This window comes from Naegleria lovaniensis (assembly GCF_003324165.1).
Source record: "Naegleria lovaniensis strain ATCC 30569 chromosome Unknown tig027, whole genome shotgun sequence".
NCBI classification, from domain to species: Eukaryota; Heterolobosea; class Eutetramitea; order Acrasida; family Naegleriidae; genus Naegleria; species Naegleria lovaniensis.
Window position 1 is genome coordinate 419273 of NW_025407849.1, and position 25274 is coordinate 444546.

At 38.6% G+C, this 25274-nt stretch overlaps 9 protein-coding genes across 9 annotated transcripts; 2 read left to right on the top strand and 7 right to left on the bottom strand.

Moving 5' to 3' along the window:
* Positions 1–33: 33 nt before the first annotated feature.
* Positions 34–1187, bottom strand: C9374_006456 (uncharacterized protein; the record flags this gene model as incomplete). Its single annotated transcript, XM_044696318.1, has 2 exons — positions 34–308; positions 437–1187. 2 exons carry the CDS (start codon positions 1185–1187, stop codon positions 34–36), a joined length of 1026 nt encoding a protein of 341 aa, XP_044547147.1.
* A 1646-nt stretch (positions 1188–2833) lies between these two features.
* C9374_006457 (uncharacterized protein) lies at positions 2834–4723 on the top strand (the record flags this gene model as incomplete). Its single annotated transcript, XM_044696319.1, has 1 exon — positions 2834–4723. The coding sequence occupies one exon, from the start codon at positions 2834–2836 to the stop codon at positions 4721–4723; it is 1890 nt and encodes a 629-aa protein (XP_044547148.1).
* Positions 4724–4915: 192 nt separating this feature from the next.
* Positions 4916–6496, bottom strand: C9374_006458 (uncharacterized protein; the record flags this gene model as incomplete). The annotated part of the gene is made up of 1 exon (XM_044696320.1): positions 4916–6496. One exon carries the CDS (start codon positions 6494–6496, stop codon positions 4916–4918), a length of 1581 nt encoding a protein of 526 aa, XP_044547149.1.
* Positions 6497–7102: 606 nt separating this feature from the next.
* C9374_006459 (uncharacterized protein) lies at positions 7103–8254 on the top strand (the record flags this gene model as incomplete). The annotated part of the gene is made up of 1 exon (XM_044696321.1): positions 7103–8254. One exon carries the CDS (start codon positions 7103–7105, stop codon positions 8252–8254), a length of 1152 nt encoding a protein of 383 aa, XP_044547150.1.
* A 960-nt stretch (positions 8255–9214) lies between these two features.
* Positions 9215–10114, bottom strand: C9374_006460 (uncharacterized protein; the record flags this gene model as incomplete). Its single annotated transcript, XM_044696323.1, has 1 exon — positions 9215–10114. One exon carries the CDS (start codon positions 10112–10114, stop codon positions 9215–9217), a length of 900 nt encoding a protein of 299 aa, XP_044547151.1.
* A 175-nt stretch (positions 10115–10289) lies between these two features.
* On the bottom strand, positions 10290–11405 carry C9374_006461 (uncharacterized protein; the record flags this gene model as incomplete). Its single annotated transcript, XM_044696324.1, has 1 exon — positions 10290–11405. One exon carries the CDS (start codon positions 11403–11405, stop codon positions 10290–10292), a length of 1116 nt encoding a protein of 371 aa, XP_044547152.1.
* A 335-nt stretch (positions 11406–11740) lies between these two features.
* On the bottom strand, positions 11741–14224 carry C9374_006462 (uncharacterized protein; the record flags this gene model as incomplete). Its single annotated transcript, XM_044696325.1, has 1 exon — positions 11741–14224. The coding sequence occupies one exon, from the start codon at positions 14222–14224 to the stop codon at positions 11741–11743; it is 2484 nt and encodes an 827-aa protein (XP_044547153.1).
* A 120-nt stretch (positions 14225–14344) lies between these two features.
* On the bottom strand, positions 14345–15423 carry C9374_006463 (uncharacterized protein; the record flags this gene model as incomplete). Its single annotated transcript, XM_044696326.1, has 2 exons — positions 14345–14458; positions 14617–15423. 2 exons carry the CDS (start codon positions 15421–15423, stop codon positions 14345–14347), a joined length of 921 nt encoding a protein of 306 aa, XP_044547154.1.
* Positions 15424–16473: 1050 nt separating this feature from the next.
* On the bottom strand, positions 16474–20441 carry C9374_006464 (uncharacterized protein; the record flags this gene model as incomplete). Its single annotated transcript, XM_044696327.1, has 4 exons — positions 16474–17604; positions 17712–18793; positions 18858–20220; positions 20382–20441. 4 exons carry the CDS (start codon positions 20439–20441, stop codon positions 16474–16476), a joined length of 3636 nt encoding a protein of 1211 aa, XP_044547155.1.
* Positions 20442–25274: the final 4833 nt, after the last annotated feature.

The following is a 25274-nucleotide window of genomic DNA, read 5'->3' on the forward strand; positions in this document are numbered from 1 at the left end:
CATTAAATTGTATGTGAAAAATTCTATGCTAATTCACAAGTTTTTTTGGACGAGAGCTGATTTGTAATGAGGGGTGCCTCTATTCTTGATATGTTCAGACGATGGTTGATGAATGACAATGCCCACTCGGTCAGCACTAGCATTTTCATCCAATCCATAACATCCTTTGCTATAGTCGTATTGAATGACATAGGCAAAAAGTGATCCAGTATCATTGAAAACTCCCACTCCTACTTGTCTTTGATAGGTCTCTGAGGTATAGAGTTTTTGTTTAGAGTCCTTGTCCCAATAAAAAGCCTTCTTATCACCTAAAGATGTGTTTTTAACAATATTTGTCACGTCATCGTTTGTGGTTATCATCGATATCATTGAAATAAGTGTCGCGACAGTACCAAAGTTGAGAATGAATTTCCGTAAATTTTCAATGAGAACATACCTCCAGTGGTTGAAAACGTTCCAAATACAGGATTAAAATCAATGGAATTAGGTGGGAAAACATCTTGAGCAGTTCTGTGACATTTGAAAATGAAATTCGATGAGGCATGAGCACTGTCGATGTGGCTGATTGAACATCTTCCTTCAACTGTACTGTATGCAAAACCAATACGATCTGGGAATAATTTCAAACAATGTTTTTGTGTCTCACTTTTCAAACTACTCTTCCAAGATCTCATAGGAATGTTGGGTTGATGTAAATCAAACAATACAATATTACGTGGTTGACTGGATACAATCATGAGAGGATATTTAACATCCATGGCTGTGATGCAACCATGAAGATTAATCTCCATTAATAAGGCCATATCCTCGTCGGAATCTGTAAGATCCCAAATTTTAACATATCCGTCCCATCCTGCACTAATAATGCATTTTTCTTCTTGCACATAAAAGACATGGTTTACAGCATCTGCATGTGCCCCAATAATTTTGTTCGAAACAGTGAGAATGTTCTTGTTCGAGAGAATTTGCTTGTTTTGATTGTTTGAATAATGAGTAAAGGATTGTTTTTCAGCACATGAGCTTGTGTGTGGTTCATTCACGTCGTTGTCATCCTTACTGACACTACCATCCTCATTCCCAATAAAATCATGAGTTTGATCCATACCAATCTCACCATTCATATCATCGGTGGTTGAGATGGTCATAAAATCTGTTTGGTCTTCCTGAATAAAATTATAGGTCATCATTTGTTGATCATCATAGAATTGAGTCCTGAATTGTGAATGGCAAAATAGGGAGAAGAAGAATTCGAATGGCTATGGTGATGATCATCATGAGTTTTTTGCATTAAATTTCTCTTGTACTTTTTGAGAGCTCGGAATGGAAAATGTTGTCGAATTGTACCATCCGTATTGGCACTATACACAGCTCCAGTTTCTGGATCACAAGCAAAATATAGTACTCCCACTCCATCATCCTCTTCACAAGTATTGGTGGTTCGGAATTGAAAAAGAAAATGTGCTCGTACAAGAGATTGAAAATTGTCTCCTCCATAAATTTTCCAACAACAAATAGTACCATCATAGTGGAGGATAATAAATATTGACAATCTTCGGGTTGTTCCAATAACGCTGTGTGATCACTATTGTGATGATGATCATTCATTATCATCATGGAATCATCCAATGCTAAAACTCGACGATCAAGCCTAACAAATGCAAGATGAGAAATCTCCGAAACTGAAGCAATGGATGCAAAAGTCGGAAACTCCACATGATGTGTGTGTTGATTCGTAGAGGGAAATGTGGTAGGGAAGAGGAATGACATTTTTTGTTCTTTAAACACTTTACAACTTCCACAACTTGGCAGCACAAACAAAAAAAAAAAAAGACTACCCTCCTCAAGACCATTGATCCAATGTCAAGTGTAACAAGCTCACTGAGCTATTCCTATTTAATGCCTTCTTTGCCGTTGTTTGTGGATATTTGAGTCTGTTCGTTAAATTCGGAAAAGATCCATTTCCCTTACTCTAACAAAATCCCGTTCTCCCGTTTGAACCTTATGTTGAATTTCAACACTAAATTTTCAAACATTGTAAATCGGCCGTTGGCTCAAAAATATCAACTCTTCCAACTTTATCAACATCTCCAACTTTAGAAAATTAAACAAATTTAATGCATTAGAAGAATCTCAACGTCGAAAGACAAATTCATCGATCAGCGGCGCTTGGAAACTCCCATAAATTCACTCCGTTTTCAACGCTTCACGAATGAATAACAAATAAAATTAGCTGAAACAACCACGACGGTTGCTTTGAAGAAGAAGCCTCTTGTGAGCCTCTTAACCAACATTTGGTTTTGAGCTCTACTGTTGCAAGTAGTTCTCTCTCTTGGTTTGCATTCACACTCCGAATTGATATATACATTCTTCCCTATCATTCCGATATCGCTCTCAAATATTGAATCTAGTTTTCAAGCACTTCAATTATATTCCTTAACTCTCAAGTCTCAAGGGTTGAGAAGAAAACTTGTGCGTTGAACTCAGTACCATCTTCATTGTTTGTTAGAGAACATTACCCAATTCTTTTGTTAGGAACTTGGATTTCTTTCATTACCTTCTTCCTTTCGTTTTATTATATTGTTACATTCACGACTTATCATCCGACAACAACAACATTACCCATTTCTCCACTCTCTCTCTAGGAATCCATCTATTGATTCATCATCATCATGTTACTCTCTACTTCTTCCATGATCCCTCTCTCAAAGCCCGCAACCCTGTTGTGAATGGTCTTCCTCGTTGTGCTGCTTCTGCTGCTGCAATGATTCATTTGGTTCAAGATCCCAAAGAAAAAGAATCGACTGCTGCTTCGGGCCACCACCGCAACCACCTCATGACGGCCTCGACCACGAATAAGACAAGCAGCCTTTCATCCAACCATAACGACCGTAATACTCTCATGGAAACGATGAAACAACAAACACAAGTAAATGGTGTGGTATCATCACAGAGTACAGTCATTGTTGATGAAGGAGAAACATTGTTTGGAAATGATCATTTGCAACAACAAGAACAACAACAACAACCAGTGAATGAATTCACCTTTGTTGAAACAGCACAAACATTCCCTACGAACATTAATTCCATTCAATTTCTTCAGAGTAATGCCTTGACGAATCAATCTCTTCAGTTGTATTGGATGATGCCCATGATGGTGATTCAAAACTCATCATCAGCATCCTCTCTTGAATCGATGACCGGAGCGGTCGTCCAAGATTCGCCTTCTCTCAAACGGAAACTTTCGGAGTTGGAAACCTCCCGTTCCGCTCCGGCCTCATTTTTGCCAACAACCTCCGAGGCTCACCTTACATCCCAACCACCTCGCTCCAAGATGAGACGATTGAGAAAGCCACAAAAGACAATCACCTTACCACCTATTTCCACTTCCCAACCATCCTCCGCCTCCTCCATTTCCAAACCAACGATGAGTTGTAATGGTTTGCCACCACTTGTTGTTTCTGTGGCCGAGAGTACTTCACAACGATTGGCCACACCTCCTCCACTATTCTCCTCTTGTTCGACTCCAGAAAAGTTTTCCACTCTTCTTGATCAATGTTTTTCAGAAAGCGACGCATCACAGATTAGAGGTCAAGAAAATGATGACATCTTTTTAAAAGAAGAAGAATTGTCAGCATCCTTTGCAGGTTGTGAAAGCACGGATTGTTGTCATTCATCGAACACAATGACGAGCAGTAGTAGTAGTAGTTGTTCTTCCTTCTCTCCTTCTTCGTCGACGAGTGAAGAGACCACGACAGACTTGTTTGAAATGTCAACCACTGTATTAGGTGAGGAAGAATACAGTATGAAAGACAGTGCTTGCTGTGACACTGCCATGACTGCTGATCTTTCCTTAATGATGGAAGGTTTCACACCCACAAGTTCAGCATTGCTTGAGGATAACTTTTTCTCTTCATTGGGCTGTGAAACTAGCGCTGCAAGTACTATTGCAACAACAATCCAATCACAAACCACACAGACATCAACAACATTCTTCACTCCAGCAGGTGTGAACGGAGTTGGAACGATTGCTCTCTTTCCCATTCAAACGGAAGTGACATCACGTCATGTCGGTAATGGCACTGAAACGACTGTTCATCAGCAAGCAAAGAATGTGATCATTCCACCTCCATTGTTTTTGGGAAACAACTCCAATGCTGCAAACACAAGAAACTCCTCTGCAAACACAGAACCAGCAGTTGTGAAAAAGTCATTGCGAAGAATCTCCAGAAACAAACAAAAACTGAATGTTCCTACTGAAGAATCGACTAAGAGTGCCACCCACCAAGAAGCTCCTTCCACAACCACTCCATCCAATGCACACGAATGTAAACAAGAAAACACAACGACGAAGGATCAAAAAGCTCCATCCCCACTCCCTATAAATACCAATGGTGATGTCAAATCAACAACCTCGAAACGATACAAATCACCTGCCTCCAACTCCCAGAAATCCAAATCTCGAGCTGATTCCACAACAAGTTCTTCCTCAACAGTTTTTACATTCTGTGATGGAGGTTATTCAATTCCTTCCGGCAAAAAGGCAAGCCAAAACAGTTCGACTTGCAACAATTTTGCGTCAGAGAAAAACAACTCCAACTCGTCAGCTGGTTGGAAATTTCATCAATTCGATCGACAAAAACAGCCTGTGAGAGATTCAAGTGGTTTTACCTATCACTTTTATCAACCTCATTCCAAAGAGAAAATAGACCACCACGAACATTAAACACTATTTTATCATTTTACAATGACAATTAAGATGTCTCTTGTGAATTGTTCCATAGAGATTGGAATTATTTCTTCTTTACAGTTCTTCTCTTGTAATTAGTGGCGTCAATCAAACCATTGTAGGGCTTTTTTGTGCTACCATGAAAATTATTGACACTCTTAAATGGTGATGTTGTTTGTTCTTGTCGCATTACTTGTATAGGTGAATATCGTTTGGTGTGAGCAGCGTCAGGGAGGGATTTCCATTGTTTGAACTTGTTTGATCTTGCATTCCAAGAACCTTAGCATGTATAACTTTGTTTAAAGAAGTGAACGCCAATGTTGGGCTATTGTCTCTATTTGCATTCAGAGGTGTGGAGGCTTTTTCAATGGCAGTATTTACAAAGGGAGGTTTTGAGTCGATATTTGTAAAAAGGGAAGCATCAATGTCTAGAGTAATGAGGTGATCGCTTTTTCTGACATCACTGGTTGATTCTTTCTTGAAAATGCTTGGAAGTTTAAAAGAGTCTTGCTTTTTCTTCTCTGTTGACATGCTAACTGAACTGCGACAGTAAGTTCCATCCAAATCATATCTAGGCGACGACGGAACGTTTGAAGAAGTTTCCATCATCCGATGATAATTCTTGTCATATACTGGTGCTGACAATGGTTGCAAATGAGCATCATATTTAGGAGGACGTGGAACAGCTTGGTGACTCTTGTTATTATTGTTTGGCGAAACGGATCTGTAAAATCTTTCAAACGCTTCCTTGTTGTCTTGCTGAGGATATGTCAGTGAGGGTATGACAACATCAATGGATTTCTTCTTGTTTGAAATCTCGTATGGAAACACGTATGTTTGAGCGGGTTGAGGAGGTTTTTCGCATTGTCGCTGTGGAATTGGAAGATGCTCTAATCGGATGGTTTCTTGCGCTGTAATTGGTTCTTCTTGATACGTTGAAGTCAAAGGTGGCGGTTCTACATTACTTGATGGAGCTGTTTCTAAGATCTCTGGTTGTGTCGTCGCCAATAGTGTTTCAGGCAAGGGAGCAGATTCAGGAGCTCCTGTTAATTCTTGGTTGGTCACATTTGAGTCTGTTGCTGAGGGACCCTTTTCCTCAATTACCTGCTGCTGTTCTTGCTGTGATTTCTCAAAACTCTTATCTAATTGCATGCCGTTCTTCATGGTTACATAGGGAAATTCAAATGGAGAAGTTGAGATATCAATGGATGATCCTTCTAATGTTAGTTGAGATTTGGATTGTGTTTTTACATCTTGATGTGTCTTTGATTCTTTGATGTTGGGAGTCTTCATTTCATCATTAGCTGTAAGTAACCCCATTGAGGATGATGGATGAATCATGGGGTTCATATTGAAAGAAATGGTTTGGTCTTGAAGCGTGATCTCCTCTTTCAGGGAACGATGTTTATGCAGGTTCGGAAGCTTGGCGTTGGGATGTTTTAAGGAGGAAGCGGAAGCCTCATTTAATATATGCATCTTATTCAGAGCTGATTGTAAGGAATGGACCTCTCTTCCTGATTCTCCAATCACTGAAACATTTGCTTCAGAAGGATTTCGGAAGAATTGAGGTGAGTTACAGAGCGAGGCGCTCACATTGGTAGTTTTGAAACGTTTGGGAGAACTCGAAGAAACTAATTTTGCCAAGGCTGATTGAGAATGCTTTTTTCTGATGATATCTAAATGGGAGGAATTATTTGTGAGATCATCGTGCCCAGGTTTGAGTGCCTGATGATGATCCATGAATATTCTATCCTGGTGAATTTTAATCATTTTGGGAATGATATATTGTGTGGTTGATGCTCGGGATTAGATTGTTGTTTAAGAATGTACAATTGGATTCAGAGTGTGGAAAGTAATGAGAAAATGATCATCATATTGTTGATATTGTTCTTGCCTATTCGTCGTATCTTGAAATTATTTCTCGCTTGCTCATGATGGTGTTTCCCTAGTGAAAAGACCTTGCGGGAGAGGCACACTTTTTTTGTAATAAGGACGTTGGTTGAGAGATCTCTCTCGAGTAGTAAAATATCGAAGGAACGAATCAACCTCAGTTTCCGCAGCTTTGGATTGCATCTACATGATCGTTTCTCACCACATGTTGTCAGTCAATAAGGAGGAGTTATCAACTGGTGTCAAGCTGTAAATTTGCTAAGGGTTAGCTGATAAACTAACAAAAAAAATGATTCAATCTCCACCTTTTACGCGCTCTCAATTGGATGATACTTCCTTGTCATCGGTGAATAGTGGCTACTCTGGCAGAGATGAATTGCCTCCTCCTCCGCCCTGTTGGTGAACAATAATCACACGACGAACGTTGAGAATGGTTCAATAATGCAACAACAACAGTTTCAAGGGCTAAACAACAGCTATCGTCAAATGAATCAGGAAAGCGTTGGGGTAGTGTTGGATTCAAGCCCGAACCGAAACAATAGTAGCACTCTGAATAATAATTACTCGAGAAAACAGTGCAACATGTCTGTTGGGGGAGGGAATGCTCAATCTAACTTCCAAGAAAGAAATAATGAGTCCCGGTTTGGGCTTTCCCTTAATTCAAAGTATTTAGCCATGAATAAGAAGGAAGATGAATTTCATGCAAAAATCAGTCTTGGATCTCATCAAACTGCTTCTCCGAAGGTAGCTCTACCAACAATCAACCAAGAGGTGGGTTATTCTCCATCTAAAAAAGCTCCATCGATCCCCTCTGAGATGGAATTTCCCATTCAACTTCCAAGCAGTTCTTTTTTAAACTCATCTCCCACCAAGCATAACTCTGTTCTGTCGTCCTCAGGACCTGTAAGTCCAATTGCAAAAGATTCAAGATTTTCTGGGAACAATCACTTTGGTTCTCCACATACAAGAACAAACACTCATGCATTTTCACATTCAACATTTAACTCTGCTTTCAGTCCCACAAAACGATCCTTTCAAAAAACCACCACAAGTAGCAGCGTTTCAACTCCCACTAGTTCTTATTTGAGAGCTGCAGCAGAAAAAGGAACTCCTTTGTGTCCCATCCATGAGCTACCTGTGGATATTTTGTGTACAGACTGTTCCGAGTTGATTTGTGCCAAATGTTCACGAACACCGCTCCACAACATTCATTCCTGCAAATCAATTGACGAGTTGGACAGAGACAAAGAGTGCCGAGATGTTCGTGCAAGCATTGAGGTCCTTGATTCAAGAATTACTGATTTGGAAATTAAAAGTGGTTCGTCACATGACATTGAAGCAATACAGCAACTTCATGCAGAGGCAGTAGAGGAAATACGGAAATCTTTCGAGAGAGCACGTGAAATTCTCCATGAACAGGAGCAAGATCTTATTTCTTCTCTCAACTTGATCATTCAATCTCGGATACAACTCAATACTGACATTTCGACAACCAAACAAAAAATCATTCAAGCATCAGCCAAGCTGTACACTTGCAGTACAGGAAAACATTTTCATTTGGTTCAACAGGGGAGTGAAACTTGCCAGCTTTTCTTCATAGTGACATGTACTTTTGTTCAATTGTTACAAAAACGGTGAGAAGAACAAGAGAATGGTGCTCAACACTGTTGTTGGCTGATGTAATCGAATTTGAGTGATTTGGGAATGACGGTAACAGCAAAAGTCAAGCTGAAGCAATCAGAAGGGTACAATTAAGGGAACTGGAATCACTTTTTGTTTCGTAGTCATACTTCTTAACGGCTGAGTCTATCATCGTGAATGAAAGGAACATATCATCTTTTGTGCCTCCTAACTCCTTTCATACGAAGGTCCAAGCTAACATACGTAAGGAAAGTAGATGCATGAGATTAAATCATGCTTTTTTTTTTGTTTGATAGATTCGTTATTGACCTTTTTATATGAACACGAAGTAGAATGGTTAGGTTCACAAACTAGTACCTCCATTTCAATCAACATCCATTTCGCACCGTATCCTAATGACGAAATGACGAATTATGATATTGCTCAGAACAAGTACCATTTGATCAATTCAATCAAAGACAAGGTTGAATTCTTGGAAATTAAATTGAAGTTCAACGGATCTTGTCTGGATCAAGATGTGCAAGAAATTAAGGAGAAGGGACAAAGTTTAATGTCACAAATAGATAACATTTCGAAACATTACGATTTACCATCTTATTCTTTCTATCCCTTACTTGCCAAAGTTGGAGGAAGGAGATCTTCGTCGCAGTAAGCTTAAGAAGGTAATTGTATTTCATGACGAAGATGACAAAAACTCTTTGCTCTGCATTTCATTCAAATAGGTATGGAGAAATCACTGCAACCTCACACACTGTTTGAAGATGGAGTTTTTTCATTGAACGACGCAGCACAAGATGATACTAGGTTCAACACCAAAACATATGGTTCAAAAATTGTTCAAACAATCATCTTCTGGTTGTTTCCAATCATAATAATTATTTTAATTAACATTTCTATTCCCTTAAAATACATGATTAAAAGCGCGTTGATATTTACATTCCAACATATGTTACAAACTCACTTAAACTTTTTTGAAATATAATCATAGGCCATATCTAAAAACATGAGAGTGAGTGGTGCCAATGTCGAGTGACAAACCAATAGAGGGAATCCACTGTACAGAGCTGCAACACCCTCCTTTTGAATAATGTTTTTCGCTGTCTGGATAGTTCCTTGAGATGAAGTTTTTTGTTCATCTTCTGCTGCTTCCAATTGCAACCGTCTCATGATTGTAACAATTGGATAAGTAAACAAGCTTGAGAAGGTAGAAGCAATGTTGCTGACCACAAGTGCACCCATAAATGAATCCTTTTTCACTGGTACAATGGAGCCTAGTAAGCTATAACCAGTAAAGTATGCAACTTGGTGAAGAGCAATTCCTAAAATATGGAGATGATAGCCTCGGAATAATCCTGCAAGTCCAGTATTATTAATGACCTTTGAAAGAACTTGAATCACATTTCTGTTTTGTGGAGAAGTGTCCGATGCCAATTTAACACGAGCCATTTCAAATGGATATGTAAATAGAGGATCAAATATTATCGGAAGATAGATAGAGTTATTAAGCTTTGAGAAAATGACTGATCTGATCCTGGGAGCAATTTTTGATAATCGAATTAAAATTGCCAAAAGATGAGCATCAAATCCTTTCCAAAATGATGAAAAATTAATCTTCTTCAACACGGAAACAATTCTATTTTGTTTTGCAGTTTTCAAATCGTTTTCATCATCATTGTGAGCAGCTGTTCCGGAACAAGGTGGTTTAGACGCAACTTTCAATACAACTTGAAATATTCCACTCTCTGCTCCCTGTCCTAACACACCCGATTGTTGGATGGTCTGCACACGAGACAAGGGATAACAAACAAATCGGGTGGCTGCTTGAAACAAAATGTCTTCTCTTGAAAGTGTGTTCATTTTTTTTAATTTTCTTGGTGCCTTTTTTGATTGGCCCAAACCTTTGAATTTGCACCAAGAAAGCGATTTAAATTACATTAAATTCAATGAAGCTCAGAACACTCTATTCAAATGAATTCATTGTTTTTAATAAATAATAGTTAAAAGCCACTGGATCCAATGACCATTCCAAGCATCATCTTAATTCTCTTAAAGAAGTTTTCAGTCCATCCACTCTCAACTTTTCCTTCACATAGTAGCCATTAGAGTCCTTGTATGGAATATCGACTTGATGTAATTTCACAATAGTCTCACCATTTCCTGAATCTGTAAAAGTAAGAGTGACTGTACTTGTGGCCTTCTCTGGCCAATCGTCGAATCGCCACTTTTGAACAATTTTCTGGTTGGGAGTAAATTCAACAAAAGTACCAGTGACCTTGCCATTGAACAGAGAAAATTTACCACCTGTCTTCTTTTCACTCTCAGCCTTACTTTGTGTATATTGAGAAATAATAGCTGGTTCCGTGAAAAACTCGAAAATCTTTGGCAATGGTGCTCCCTTAAATTTTTCTGTAATCTTAATCTCGACCTTCTTCTTTTGTTCTTCTGGAACATGGCCACCACCAGCACCAAGGACAACCTCGGTCACATTCTTGCTGACTCCAGTCTCTGGGTCAATCTCTGATGGAGGTTGTTCAGATGAAGAAGTGCCACGACTAGAGGAGACTTTGAGATTCTGTTCTTGCTCTTCCCAAAGTTGATATTTTTCTCTCACATTTGCTCCGTCACGCAATGCCAATAAAAATTCATTCACAATTTTCTTAATAGTGGTGGCACCTTCAGTTCTCAATGCCTCCTTGATCATTTTATGTTCTTGCTTCTTGCAGCTTGAATCCATTTCAATGTTAATTTCAAAATCACTTCCTTGGTCAATTTCTTGAGAAATGTAAGGAAGTTTAATTTTTCCTTTGGCCACAATGCACTTTTCCGAATCTTCATCCGTCATTTCTGATGGATCTCCTAATAATAATTTACCTGTCCATCCAATTTCCACATCCAATTCATAAATTGCAATAAGCTTGCGCTTACGATTCATGATGCTGGCTTCACCTTTTGTTGTAACCGATGAGGTAGTAGTAATTCTCATATTTCCCTTGGATAAAAGCTCCACGTTCTTGAATCGTTGCTTCAACTCATTCTTACACCAAGGTAAAACATCTTCATCGGTCCAGTGCCATCTTCCGACATTGCGTCCTGTAATGCCGAGATCATTGACGATCCATCTTTCATCTCCTTCTCCTTCCTTTGCCATGTTTGTATGAGTACTTGTTGTTGTTATTCAAAGGCCTGTGTGTTTGTTTACTACTCGATCGGAATTTAATGATGACAATTGTTGTAACCTTTGGAATATTTTTTTTGAACGTATCGGAAGTTGATTTCTCTCGGAATTCAACAGATGCTTTTGAAAGAACGTCATGTGCTTTTCAATGCTTTTATCAACATTGTTTTAATATTGTTTAAAAATGTTATATATTGAATACATAATCTTACTGTCAGGCTCTTCTTCTTCCAATTTTTCTTATTGAGCAATTCGATGATCATTTTCAATTTGTTGAGAAGATATCTGTGTTGAGATAAAATTGCATTCTACAAATCAGCGAGATTGGAACTCACTTCTTGTGAAGTTGGTCTTTCATTGGGTTCAGCATTCAGCATTTTCGTGAGTAATGTCTTGAGAGAGGGTAATTTGGAAGACCATTCACTGAGAGTATTGCTGTTTGAAAGTAATGAATCCAAGGCAGCTGCTCCACTCTTTTCAATGGAGTCTCTCACTATGTTGAGAGAAGTGGTATTGGAAAGGCAGCACACTAATTGAGTAAAAACGAGACCTGCCTGCCAAATGTCAGCTCTTTGATATTTATCCAGAGCAATATCAGATGAAAAGTCTTGAAGAGTTTTAAATTCAGGAACAATGGAGTTGGACAAATCTTGTGAAATTCCATAATCCGTCAATGCTAAAATTATTGATCCTCCATTATCATTTTGTGACAAGTCTTGAATAAAGATGTTACTCAATTTGATATTCTTGTGAGCTGTTTTTTGAGAGTGCAAGAAATTGATGGCAGAGGCAATTTGTTGCAAAATGGATAACACAAGCGTGGGAGAAAGTTGCTTTGAGTGTTGATTCTGAATAAAATCTTGTAAATTTCCTTTTGGATAGTAAGGCATTGCGAAACACATGTAACGAATGGAGGCCTTGTTAGATTCCTTATCTTCCTCTTCAAAGACATCGAATACATTTGCGAGAGGAATTTTCTTTTGCAAAATGATTCTTCCAGTTCGAATCATTTGAACTCCTTCTTTCATGCAACGATTGAACTCGGAGGTGGATCGAATTGGTACATATTTGATGACAAGTGGAGGGGCCGACTTGTTTGCAAGATCTTTAGCTGTGAATACTTTCTTATTGGAATCTTTAGAGTCAATTCTATGTTGAAGCTTGTACGTTTCATTGACAATCTTATTGGCTGATTTTTCTTTTTGAGCCACTGGCTCCTTGATGGAGTCTGCAATATCGAAATTTCCACTCAATAAACTATTGTTATTGTCACCCATGACACTGTCCATCATGTTGTGTTGATGGTTATTGTTTGGAATTTCGTTTGATGACATGAAAGATGGCATATCCAGTTGACCAACACCTTGTTTGACGGAATTGTCGAATTGAGAAAAGGCAGACATACTCTGACCCAATCCAGACATTTGAATTCCAGAAATTTCTGATTGCATGACAATGCCCGACATTTCAATACCGGATATGTTGGATAATTGAATTCCAGAATCTTGGTGAGCTGGCTTAGTTGGTTTTTGATGAGGTTTTTCTTGAACTGACATTTCTAATTCTGACATTACAATACCAGACATGTCCATGTTTGACATTTGAATGTTGACATTGTTTACGTCGAGATCATGCTCGCTAACGAGGTCTTTTTCTGAAATGTCTATCAAGGATGACGAATTATCTGAGAGTGGGACGTTGGAGGTCTCCGAATTATTCTGGTTTGCTTGTTCTGGTTGCTTTGGTTTTGCTTTTGTTTGATCAATCGTTGCTTTCAGTTTAAACTTGGCAACTGCTCCTTGTTTTTGGAATATTTGAGGATCTGCAAACTCAAATTCAACATAATCCTCAATGTCTTCATCATAAAATTCTAACTCATATTTGGTGACACATTCAACGTCATCGACACATTTTTCTAAAATAAAGCGAGCAATATCCTCCACAGTTGGTTCAATTTGCTTTGAGATGAGATATGAAAACTTTTTCTTTGTTCCTGCATAGTCAACGAAGAACGACACAAATTCACTTTCATAGACGTCTCCAAAAATATTAATCAATAGATCTTTAACAGCTCTGATTTTTGTTGAATAGAAACATGTTTTGAGCCAATCAAATTCGTTTGGAAATTGATTCACCAAATCTCGGTTCACGTTCACCATATTTTGAACCCATACCAACATGGTTTTAAAATCATGGGAACTTGTATCAAGGGATCTCAAAATTTGAATCATGTGTGGAATAACTACAGGAGCATGCTGGGGTGATGAACCAATTTTCTGAAAGATTTGCATGAGCTGAAACAAAACGGTTCGCTGATGGGAGAATCGGCCAACGAGGTCACAATCGAGCATGAGTTGTAGATACCCACACTTGACAAACTCGTCTGGAAAAACCGACAAGTCGTTGAAGGCAGCCAACAAGGTCCAATGCTCATTGTGTTGTTCCGACAGTTTAGCTCCATATTCAGGGTTCATGACCAACTCTCTATAATAGCCAGAACACTTTTCATTCATTAAAATAGATCTTGTATCATTGGGTTGTCTCAACATGTCAAAGAATTGTAACATTTGAGTGGAATTTTGTGGCGTTTTCTCCTTGATGATGGTGAAATAGCCTTCAATCGCTTCATAGAAATAATCTCGAATACTTTGAAAATCGGTATCGGATTTTGAATTTCGGTACGCAAGAACAAGATCTGAGAGTTTAGTGTACACTCGGGAACGCCAAATATTGAAGAAATCGGTATGATTCTCATCTACTGGAAAAGTAGACATGTCCTGTGATGATGCCATTTTTTTCAGGTTGACAAGAAACGAACCGACTTCACTGTGTGGGTTTTGTGAAGACGACAAGTTGAAGAATCCATTTTACAATCTTGTGAAACGACCTCATTCATGCAAATAGTAATAAATTTATTGAAGTTTTTCTTTTTGAAGGAGTTCATTAGCAGCACCATGTTTGGGATCAGGGCCTCCAATGATTCCTCTCCAAATAATTCTATACAAGTAAGGTAAAACAAGGTAAGGCTATATGGCATGTACGAGTCGTATTGAATTTCAATTTAGTTAATGAAATGATATCGTGTCATGATCATGCAATTGAAAAAAAAATTACATCATGATAAATATTAGAAATTGTGAAAAGGATCAATTTTAAACTGCAACATGCATGACAGACAACTTACCACACTCTCCAAACACCAATAAGACCAAATTTCATGGAATACTCCAAAATTCAAGGAAATAATCACACTCAATACCCAACCTGAGAATATTCCAAAGCCCATAATATAATTGGACATGAACCAGTCATCAACGGGTTGATAACGAAAGAAGTGAGGCAACACTGTAATGAGAAGCCAGGTAAACCAATGAGGAGCATAGCCATACAATTGATGATAAGGGAACATCCAATACAAATGATTAGGGCCTTGATAAGAGCAAAGGGAAGTACCAATATTTTGCAATGGTACGTGGTTGACTTGACTTTCAGTTCCGTAAGCATCTGAAGTTATTTCAAGTTTAGAGGATGAAGAGGCTTGAGCAGAGATGTTGGTAGCCTCAGGATGGCCCATCATACCATTATAACCCAAATACAAAGATATCGAAGAAACGATCAAGCACAAGAAAGAAGCTACCAATGTAAATCGGTACAAAGTCTTTCCTTTCAATGTATTCTTCAAACACCAATAATTTTGTGCGAGTGGTTGTCCCCAAATCAAGACATGAGCCATGATGGTGAGTATCTTATTACTCTGCGTATGGCATGAATCGGTCAAGCCGAAATAGTACTGAGTAAATTGCAAACTCTCCATTAAAAAGTACGTGAGGTAGAGAAGAATTTGGGAAAAGAGAGCAGCCTTTTTGAATTTGTACATGTTGGAAGATTGAGATTTCGAGGGAACGAGTTGGAGGAATCTTCTCACTTGATCAAGGGTCATGACTAACCCCAAACAAGAGAAGAGGAATGAACTTTTCATGGACCAACACATGGTGAATAATTGTGTGTGTATGGAGGAAAAAATAGGTATTGGCGATGTTGTTGTTGTTGTTGGTGTTGTCGACAACGATACCAAGATTCACTGGAAATGGTGTTGTGGAATGGATGCGGGACGGATTAGTTCTCGATCGTTTGTTTTTTTTGTGAGAGAAAGATTCGAATATTTGTTTAATATCACAAACAGACCAGCTCGATCGTGTGTGCACACATTCAAATTCAACGGGACCTCAAGAATAATTAAAAAATAAGGAAAGTTTGAACTTTTTTTTATAAACTGGTTTGTTGTAAATCAACAGAAAGATGGTTGGTAAAACGGATTATTTATTCTTCGCCGCGTGTGCGTGCGCATGTCTAATAGTTGAATAAATAAGATTTACATTACCTTTTCTATCCTGTAATTCAGCAAGAGTACAACACAAATAGATGCAACAAACATATGCATCAGTCTCATACAGGATGACATTATTAAGCGTGCGCTGATTAAACATCCCATGGTAAACCATGAGGCATCCTTTGGACTGAAATCAGTTCAAAGAGCATCCCACTAAAGTGAGGCATCCTATTGCGATGCAATAAGGCATCCCATGATTAAAATCATAAGGCATCCCAATGTATTGAGGCATCCCAGCTCAAATGGCCAAGGCATCCTTTGGACTGAATTCAGTTCAAAGAGCATCCCACTAAAGTGAGGCATCCTATTGCAATGCAATAAGGCATCCCAAGTTGAGACATGAGGCATCCCACCCAAAGGTGAGGGAGTTGTGGAAAGCCACAACTATGTTTGTTTATTTCAGAGGTGGATTGGGAGGAGGGTGGGTACTTTTCAATTCTTTGAGAGAAAGTGATTCTATCACCTTTCTCGAAGTAATTGATAATAATTGTTCCATATCACAAGTAATGTAAATTTTTTGAAAGTGAAAATTCAAAAAATTAGTCAACCAACCACTTTTATTGATTACAACAAACCTCAGTAAAACTCCCTTTTACTACCGAATTTGTTGTAAATCAACAGAAAGATGGTTGGTAAAACGGATAGATACCGCTAAAAACCCATCTGGCGAGATACATTCTTGTCAGATGCGAATCCAGCTCTGAAATACGCATCTATCGCATTGGAGGACCAATCACCTAGAGCTTGGATTGCTGTGTGAGAGAAACCAGCAAATGCTGCCTCTGACGCTCCTCCAATTCTTAAGGAATGACTAGAAAAAGAACCCGAAATCTTAAGGCTGGTTGCTACAAATCTAAGAATGTCCGAAATTTTAGCCGTGGATAAGGGAAGGTCGTCACCAAACAAATACTTTTGAGGGTTACACACTTTCCATAACCTAAGCCAGACGACAGGACATCTCCTGGAGTTAGTTGCCTCAATTTCGATGACTCTTCCTTTCTTGCTTCGTTTAAAATCATTCTTCACTTTTTCCACAACAATTCTGATTCCGTTAATGTTGTTCTTGTTAATTTCTACCACATTGGAGGTTAAAATACTACCCAACTCAGATCCTCGTAACATGGACCTGATGCCGATGATCATAAGGGTCGTATAAAAAACATAAGTTCTCCTGTCGACAAAGTTACACCCTTCGAGAATCCACATATCAATGTACATAATACGCCACTCGTTTCGTTCAATCTCGTATGAAACTGGTGCCATGTTGATCATGCAATCAACTAGAGATGAAATATGTTCACCCACCACGTCAATCCATTTGAACTGATTACATCGCTTCTTAATAGCAAACATTGCCAGTTTACAATTTTTTCCGGACCTACATTTAAGAAAAAGACACACCAGAAAATTGTAAACATCCATCTCTGTGGGTGGTATTGCAATATTTCTCTCATCGCACCATTTAACAAATCGATTCCAATAACTGTCATACGTAGTGTTTGTGGACTCACGACCCGCACCGGCCTTTTCAATTAGTCCACCAACTGATGTTAGTTGGTCATCCGAAAGTCGATTAGGGTCGCCTCTAATAGCCAAGAGCTTTTCTTTTGCGGTTCGCATTTCCCTGACCGAGAGGGTCTGAAATCTATTCCAGACATTGGTACTGACCGAACCTTGCCTTCCAGCAGTAGTGGCCACCAGGGTTTTGTCTTCCATACTGGGTGAACGAGTATCATTTGAGATTGGCAAAGCTTGCAATGCTCTAGCACCTTCTGGATAATGCTGAACGGCACGCAGCACCAATTTAGCTCTTCCTTGGGCCAATAGCAACTGAATGCATCTGCGGGCTGTTCTCTCTTGGTCCTCTTCCACACCATGTATTGAGGAACCTTGAAGTTGTAATTGCTGGTGAAACGGTCGAACTGAACTTTCACCTGCAATTGATGTTGAACTCTTTCGAATGCCTCTGGGGTTACTTCCCAATCTCCGAAATCCATCTCTTCTGTGGTTTTCAACCTGCTCAATTGATCGGCGATCGAATTTTGGGACGACGGTAACCATTCCACAGCAACTAATTGAATGTCGTATTGGAATACTATTCTCCAAATACCTTCCACAATCCTTTGAATTAAGGAATTTTTGGAACGACCTTTTCGCAAAGAAAACACTATCACTTGAGAGTCTGAAAAAATTCTCAAACACTTTCCCTGAATAAGGGGAGCGATTTTTTCCATGGCAATAAAAATGGCTTTTGCTTCCAAAACATTGATATGCATATGATCCATGCCATAAGTAGACCAAGAGCCGTGTAAGGTAAAATTCAATAATGGCATTGTAGCACCAAAGCCGGATAAAGAGGCGTCCGAAAAAAGTTCGTGGATCAATGACGGAAACAAAAATAATCGACCGTTCCAATGGTGAATGTTGCAAAGAATCCATTGTAATGCGTTCGATAACTGGTGGTCTTTCACACGGTGTAGCGTATCCCATCCATCCTCCACCATCTTGAAAATTCTTGAATAAATGGGATTGAGAGCAATTAAGGCTGGTTGAAAACAGTGTACATATGACATAACAGAGCCAGCCAACTTGGCAAGGTCTCGGGCGGAAAAGGCCTCCTCTCTGTGCATTTTTGATAGGAGGTTTTTGCATCGAGCAACTATTTTCTCCACACCCTCTTCGGGAATAGAGAGAGTCATGCAATTCAGATCTACCAATGCTCCTAATAATAAAAAGACTAAGGAAGGTTTGAAACAACCTTTTGAAGGTTCTCTTACAAATCCATAAAAATCCAGCCTTAAGCTTAATCGAACAAGCTTGTTGTAGGAATCTAAGTAAGAGATACATAACACAGCCATAAAATCGTCCAAATAATTGGACAATGTATAGCCTTCTATTGTTAACAATCGAACACCTTCGTCTACTATCTGAGTGAAAAAGAATGGGCTTCCATTCCATCCAAATGTCAATACTGTGAAGCAAAGAAGATGACCCATAAATTCGATCACAATCTTGTCTCGATCTTCTTCTCGTACCTTCACTTGGTGATATCCTGATAATAAATCGAACGTAGCACAAAACTTTTTCCCACCACTGCGAATGTGATCCAAACACTTGCTCAGAGTTTTGTACTTGAACTTTGGGATCTCCAAACAATACTTGTTTAGGGGACGAAGATCCACAATTAATCTGAATTTCTTCTTTCCTTTCTTCGGTACCAATCGATACTTGGCCACCACCTTCGGAGTTCCTTGGAAGAATTCCAATGCACCAATAGATAACATCATACATATCTCTTCCGTTAGAAATTCTCTTTCTTCCTTCGACCAAAGAGATATATCTACTCTTCCATAGTAAGGGATGAAATACTTGCTGACCATAATTGGAACCCCATCTTTCAAAAGACCCACAATCTCTTTTTTGGCACCCATCATTTCCCATTGTCTCCACTTGTTGGAAATCGAATGAATAGCCTTCTTCCTGAAGGCAATTTCTTCCATGTGAGTATCTTGGAAAAAACTGAAGGATTTCGTAGAGAGAACTGTGAGGGCCTCGTTGTTTATTGGCTTTCTCATCATCCCTCATCTTTTTGCGACACGTTTCTTTAGTGTGACCTGGCTTCTTACAATATAGACATACTATATTGCTAACATCTTTCTCTGGAGTAGGGATTTTCAATTGTTGTTTCAACACCTTTGCATCTTTGTCGCTCTTACCCACTGCTTTCAGCGCCCAAGAGAACAGGTCCGCTTTTTCTCTCAACAACGGGTTGAGTGTAGAGGAACTAATTATCTCTGCCGCTTGCTGGTGCTTCTGTCTCGCAAGGAGAACAAATGCACGATTCTCGACTGAGTCAATAGCCCGTTGCAACTCTTCATCTTCGTCCTTATTCTTGAGCTGTTTCTTCAACAGAATCTTGTAAATAGCTCCAAGAGAACTAAACTCCTCCACTTCTTCCTTCCTGACTGAGTTACGGTCAAAAACAGTAGACACCCGTTCGTTGGCAAGAGATTCGGCCATACAATCTATTTGAAATAGATTCAAATCAATACTCTTCCCACTCTTGAGTAGCTCGAGAACCCTATTTCGTTGACCATTAGCTAGGGCCGCTGGTAGCTGGTCATCACAGACATCCCTTTGTGAAAACGCGCCTTGTTGAGTCAAATCAACCATGATTTGGTTGATGTCTCGTTCGGCCGATGACTTTGCTTTCTTAACCTCATCACGCATAAAGTCTAACTCTTCTTCTAATTCTCTAATCCTTTTTGACAGCACTTCACTTGAGACCTCTTCTTCCTCTACTTCCTCTTCTACCTCTTCCTCTTCTGTCCGTTCCGGAACTACTCTCAAATCCTTGATTCTTCTGAGTAATTCTTTCTTACTTGTAATTTCGTTGGACTGGTCAGAGGGGTAGCAAGATATTAAATCATTAACAACATCATTCTTCTTCCCTGCTGGGAAAGCCTTCTTGAGTTTGCTGTAGATACTTGTTTCTACATTGTAAACAACAACAAGAGTTTGGAATTAATTGGAGGAAAACTAATGGGTTTGTAACTCACCAAACATCCATCCTTTGGAAAAGGATTGGTGTTTGAGGGATTTTCTGCATATTTTGTCATTAGACTTTATTGAGCAGAGTCCCGAGCATTTGAAAAGGGGTGTAGAAGGTAAAAAACTCCAAAAACCGCTCAGCGGAAAAAAAGGAGAAAACCAGAGAAACGCAAGGAAGTAAGAAGGAAGTGATGAAGAAGAGATGGATTGTGATCAACTCACATCATCATAAATAAACCAAGTATCAAAGGTGGTGATAATGTCACAATAATGTAAAATAAATAAATATTAAAATAAGGTTAAAAAGTAAATGTTCAATTACTTGTCGAAAAGATTCGAACAAGGCAGTCCCGCACTGTCATAATGTCCTTCCTTACCACAAGAACATTAAGGATCAGCGAAAAAGGAACTTGAAAAGCTTAAGAAAGCATGATAAGGGTGGGAGTGCGATGGGTGGGAAGTCAGTAAGCAAAGCAAAGGGAGACGAAGTACTAGTATGCAGAAAATTTTTTGAGCATGAAAATTATTTCGAATACTCAACCCAAACTCTTTTATTGTTTACAATCGAAACATTCCTGCCCTTCACTACGTTCAGAACAAATCATGTTTCTACATTGTAAACAACAACAAGAGTTTGGAATTAATTGGAGGAAAACTAATGGGTTAGTTCCGAGTATTGAAAAAAAAATATGGAGGTGAAATCGCTCTTCTGCAATACAACATCGTCTAGCGCAACTAGGCACATATCTGACACCCATCGACCCATAATTTTGCTGACATTAATATAGGTATTCCTTAGAGGAAAATTATTGGTGGATGCACCAAATCGCCAGTTATGACCGGAGATCTTCAAAGTGTTGTCAATTTGTCTATTGTGTTGCAAATTAATTCGGATATTTGAGTTGACGTAAGATATTGACTGTCAGGTGGCTAAGATCCGAATAGGACAAAAAGGTGTTGAAACCTTGACCAGGATTAATTAGGCAAGGTTGATCATTAAAGAAAAAACCTTGTCGAGTGATCATTAAAGAAAAAACCTTGTCGTGTGATCACTGAAATTTGAATCATTCCAACCTGATTTGGTTTGACCATTTCACCTTTGACCACCTCAATTCACAAAGACGAGCCAATAAACTTAAATTAAACTCAAAAAGCCGAAGCGTGGGAATGTAAAAACGGTCTTCTGGAGACTGTTGTGGATTACGTGTGGTGATCAAATTAAAGATGCGAGAGGAGCTAATGAGGTCGCTACTTGCTGTATACAAAAGATCAGATCTTTGTAGAAACTATAAACTATTCCTCCAAATCAACTTGTTAATTTAGCCACCCTCTTTCCATCTCAGCGAAAAGAACTGAATGGTTCTGAACAATACGGTTTCTACTAGTCTAGCAAGGTATTTGGATTGAGTCGACCACCATTTGAAACTGAATACCACGACCAATCACGAGTAGAGATCATAAGATATCGAAATCCTTCTTGCGGGCTGAAGGACGTGGAGAAACAATCACACTTAAAACTGTACAAAGGGGAAGCAGATTGTTTACACTTTGAAGACAATCATCTCCAAATAATCGGAACTAGTTGAATAATTGTGTCTAAGGCCCGCATATAAATAAACGTCTTGGAACACGAATACCAATTACTCTGAGCCGTATTGAGAACCAGTGAGAGGAGGGCTAATCGGGAGGTAGTAATATCCCTCAAGCTTACGGCAAAATAATGTCAATTATTGGTTGGGATCAGCTTCAATATAAAGACACAACAGCTGATTGAGTTGTTTCTCACATCGTCCGAAACTGCAAAGATTGTTCTAATGAACTGTGGAGTGAATTGTGACAGCTGAACCTATAGTCGCAAATTTGTTTACCATATGATAATACTAGCAGGACGAGACTGAGAGGAAATAATGAGGGACATCCATCTTCAAGGCTAATCAACCAGTCTTCGACACTTCGTAGGGGTGGAATATAACCTTAAAATTCGATCAATTGTCTCCTGAGTAGGATTGCTCAAATCGCCTACTGTTTGAGTAATTTCGAAGGAGAATCGAAGTTAAATCTATTCAATACCTTCGCTATTTCTTCCAAAACCAAAATGTCCATCATAATTCATTTTCGTACCAAATCAACATTTCAGATTTTGTAAACTTGTCGGATCTTTAGCATTCTTTACATCTGTTTGACAGATCAAAGAGTTGAAATTGTAATTAGATGATCAAATATTCCGTCATCTGTCCTTAAAGAACTGAGTGCTGTGCTGTAATGCCTCATCTGAACTCGATGTTGGGGTTGTAAAGGTATATCTGTGTTGCGTTGTTGACTGGGAAGAGAAAATCGCAACTTCTAACTAATATGAGACCTGTTTCACAGTTAAGATTGAATTTGCTGACTAGGACGTTAGAGCTAACATGCATTCCATAAACATTGACGAGAAGTATTTGGGTTGACGATGATTGGGGCTAGTCTAAACCGAGAGAGCTTCCAATATTCTCTTGTTCAATTTTCTGGAGAGTTTTGAGGTCCCTATTGGCATAACTGTAGATCATCATTGATGATGTGTTTCAATCTTACATATTCATCATTGACGAGTTGTACATCTTAACGGTGTAGGAATGGTGTAATACCAGAGTTGACTACGTCAAGAAATCCAGTCCTTATTAAACTTGGCTTCGAAATGGTAACTTAAATTTTCTCGATTTTCTGTTTGACTCTCGATTGAACCGGTTGGGATTCACATTGTTGTAAAACGAATACGAGAGATGTATTATAGAGTTCTACGGTTTGAGCGGAATGAGACTGCATTTTTCTAATACAAATGGCCACCTAGGAAACATTAAGGAATTCCATAATTATAGTCACAATGTGATCCCAAATAGAGAGAAAGCTAACGTCAACACATCAACCACGCAAGTGTAAATGTAAACCAACATTCCAAATTAAATTTGTCCTAGAGTATACTTGGGAGAGAGACTGGTCTTGGAACGAGACTTAATAGGAGGAAGCGAAATTCGAACGTCTTTCTTTCTTAAAAAGTTTCAAGTAGTGAGCAACGTGTCTAATATGAGAGAAAAACTTATATTCCACCATTCGAAAATCCAGGATGAATCGAAATGATGGTCTTGATAAACCCGCATTTGTAACGACCATATAGAATGCTCCAGTTGTTACTTTCTACAACTGACTTCTAAAAAATTCATAGAAATCCAGTATTTGACTTTCCAACTGAAAAATGCATCAAAGGTTTTCATCACCTTTGTTTTGAGTTAGTTGTGTGAAAAATAATGAGTGATGAATAGGGACACTACTAGGCTGTGCTACGATTTTTTGATATTTGAATTGGTCGAATCGTGAGTCTTAGTGATAACAATTACAATATTGGGTTCGTGGCTATCATCTGGGTGGCTATCAGTAGAGTATGACAAGAAGTCCTCGTTTGACATTTAAGGCATCAGTGGCAATTGCAAGAGGAAAATTATTGTTCAAGGTTGTGTCAAGGACTCATAGTACCATGATGACGCCAAGCTTCTCATTATCAAAAGCATTAATGATTAATTAGTATTCCCAATTAAGTTCGTCAAGTGATAATTGTTGTCACAACGAAACAAACAAACTATGATGAAATCTTGTCTCATCCATACAGTCCTTTTTTAAAATAGATGCCAAAGAATATTGTTCAATCCCTTCAAAATCACTACAACAACTTGTGTCGTGATGAAGGATTACATGTTGACCAATGTTGTGGATTACTTGTACACTCTTGTTGCAACTTGATATTGTCCATTGCTCTTCTTATCGTTTTGATATTGTTTCACTCTGAGGAAAAAACTGGAATGGTGTTGACATATCGTTAGAAATCCAATCTAATGTAGTACTTTCCACAAAATTTACGTCTCAAGATCCAGCAAACTAGTTCAATCGTTCAACACTTTCTTCATAATTTCTGAATAGGATAACGATATTTCTGTGAAGAGATAAGATAATATCATGGCTTGGTCAGTTCACGTTGAGAATGCTATAACGTTCGTTCAACCATTCCGAATTAATATTAAAATAAATAAATAAACAGGCAAGTGCTGAGAACGAATGAAGTTGATACTCCAATGGAAGAGCTATACATCTCGTTGCTAAGATTACGTTAATGCTGTAGGTACTATAGCTAATGGAGTTCGATGCTAAAGTGTGGAAAACAAACTGAAAGTAATCAAATTCGAATGATGCGAGAACAGTTGTCGTTGGCTCGGGAGAAAAAAGAGTTCCGTGGTGAATAATTGATGAATGGAAGTGTCAGACAACAAGAACATATTTCACATGATGAAAGCTATTTGAGTTGCTTTTATGTTATATGTGGTATCGTTGATGAGATGATATGGTTGAATATGAGAGTAAAGAATAATAGAACCACGGATGATGACAGCAAGTCAGTAAGCAAAGCAAAGGGAGACGAAGTACTAGTATGCAGAAAATTTTTTGAGCATGAAAATTATTTCGAATACTCAACCCAAACTCTTTTATTGTTTACAATCGAAACATTCCTGCCCTTCACTACGTTCAGAACAAATCTTTTCAATTCTTTGAGAGAAAGTGATTCCTAGGAGCAGAAGGAAGCAGGTATACCGCATGAGTAATCAGAAAATAAGTGCGGTCAAAAATAAGACGTTTATCTACCATCGAAAAATACCTTCGATTAAAATACTGCTGGACGAATACGGATGGAGAATATCCCTGGTTAAAATACTGATGGATATTAACCATGGCATCAAGGACGACATAATACAACAGGGCAATTACATGTGCATAATACTGGTCATCAAAATACCGTCGGAAAAGTAAATGAGGAAAATACTGACCGACGAATATATGACATATTTTACTGCTCGACCAATACTGTCGGATGAAATACC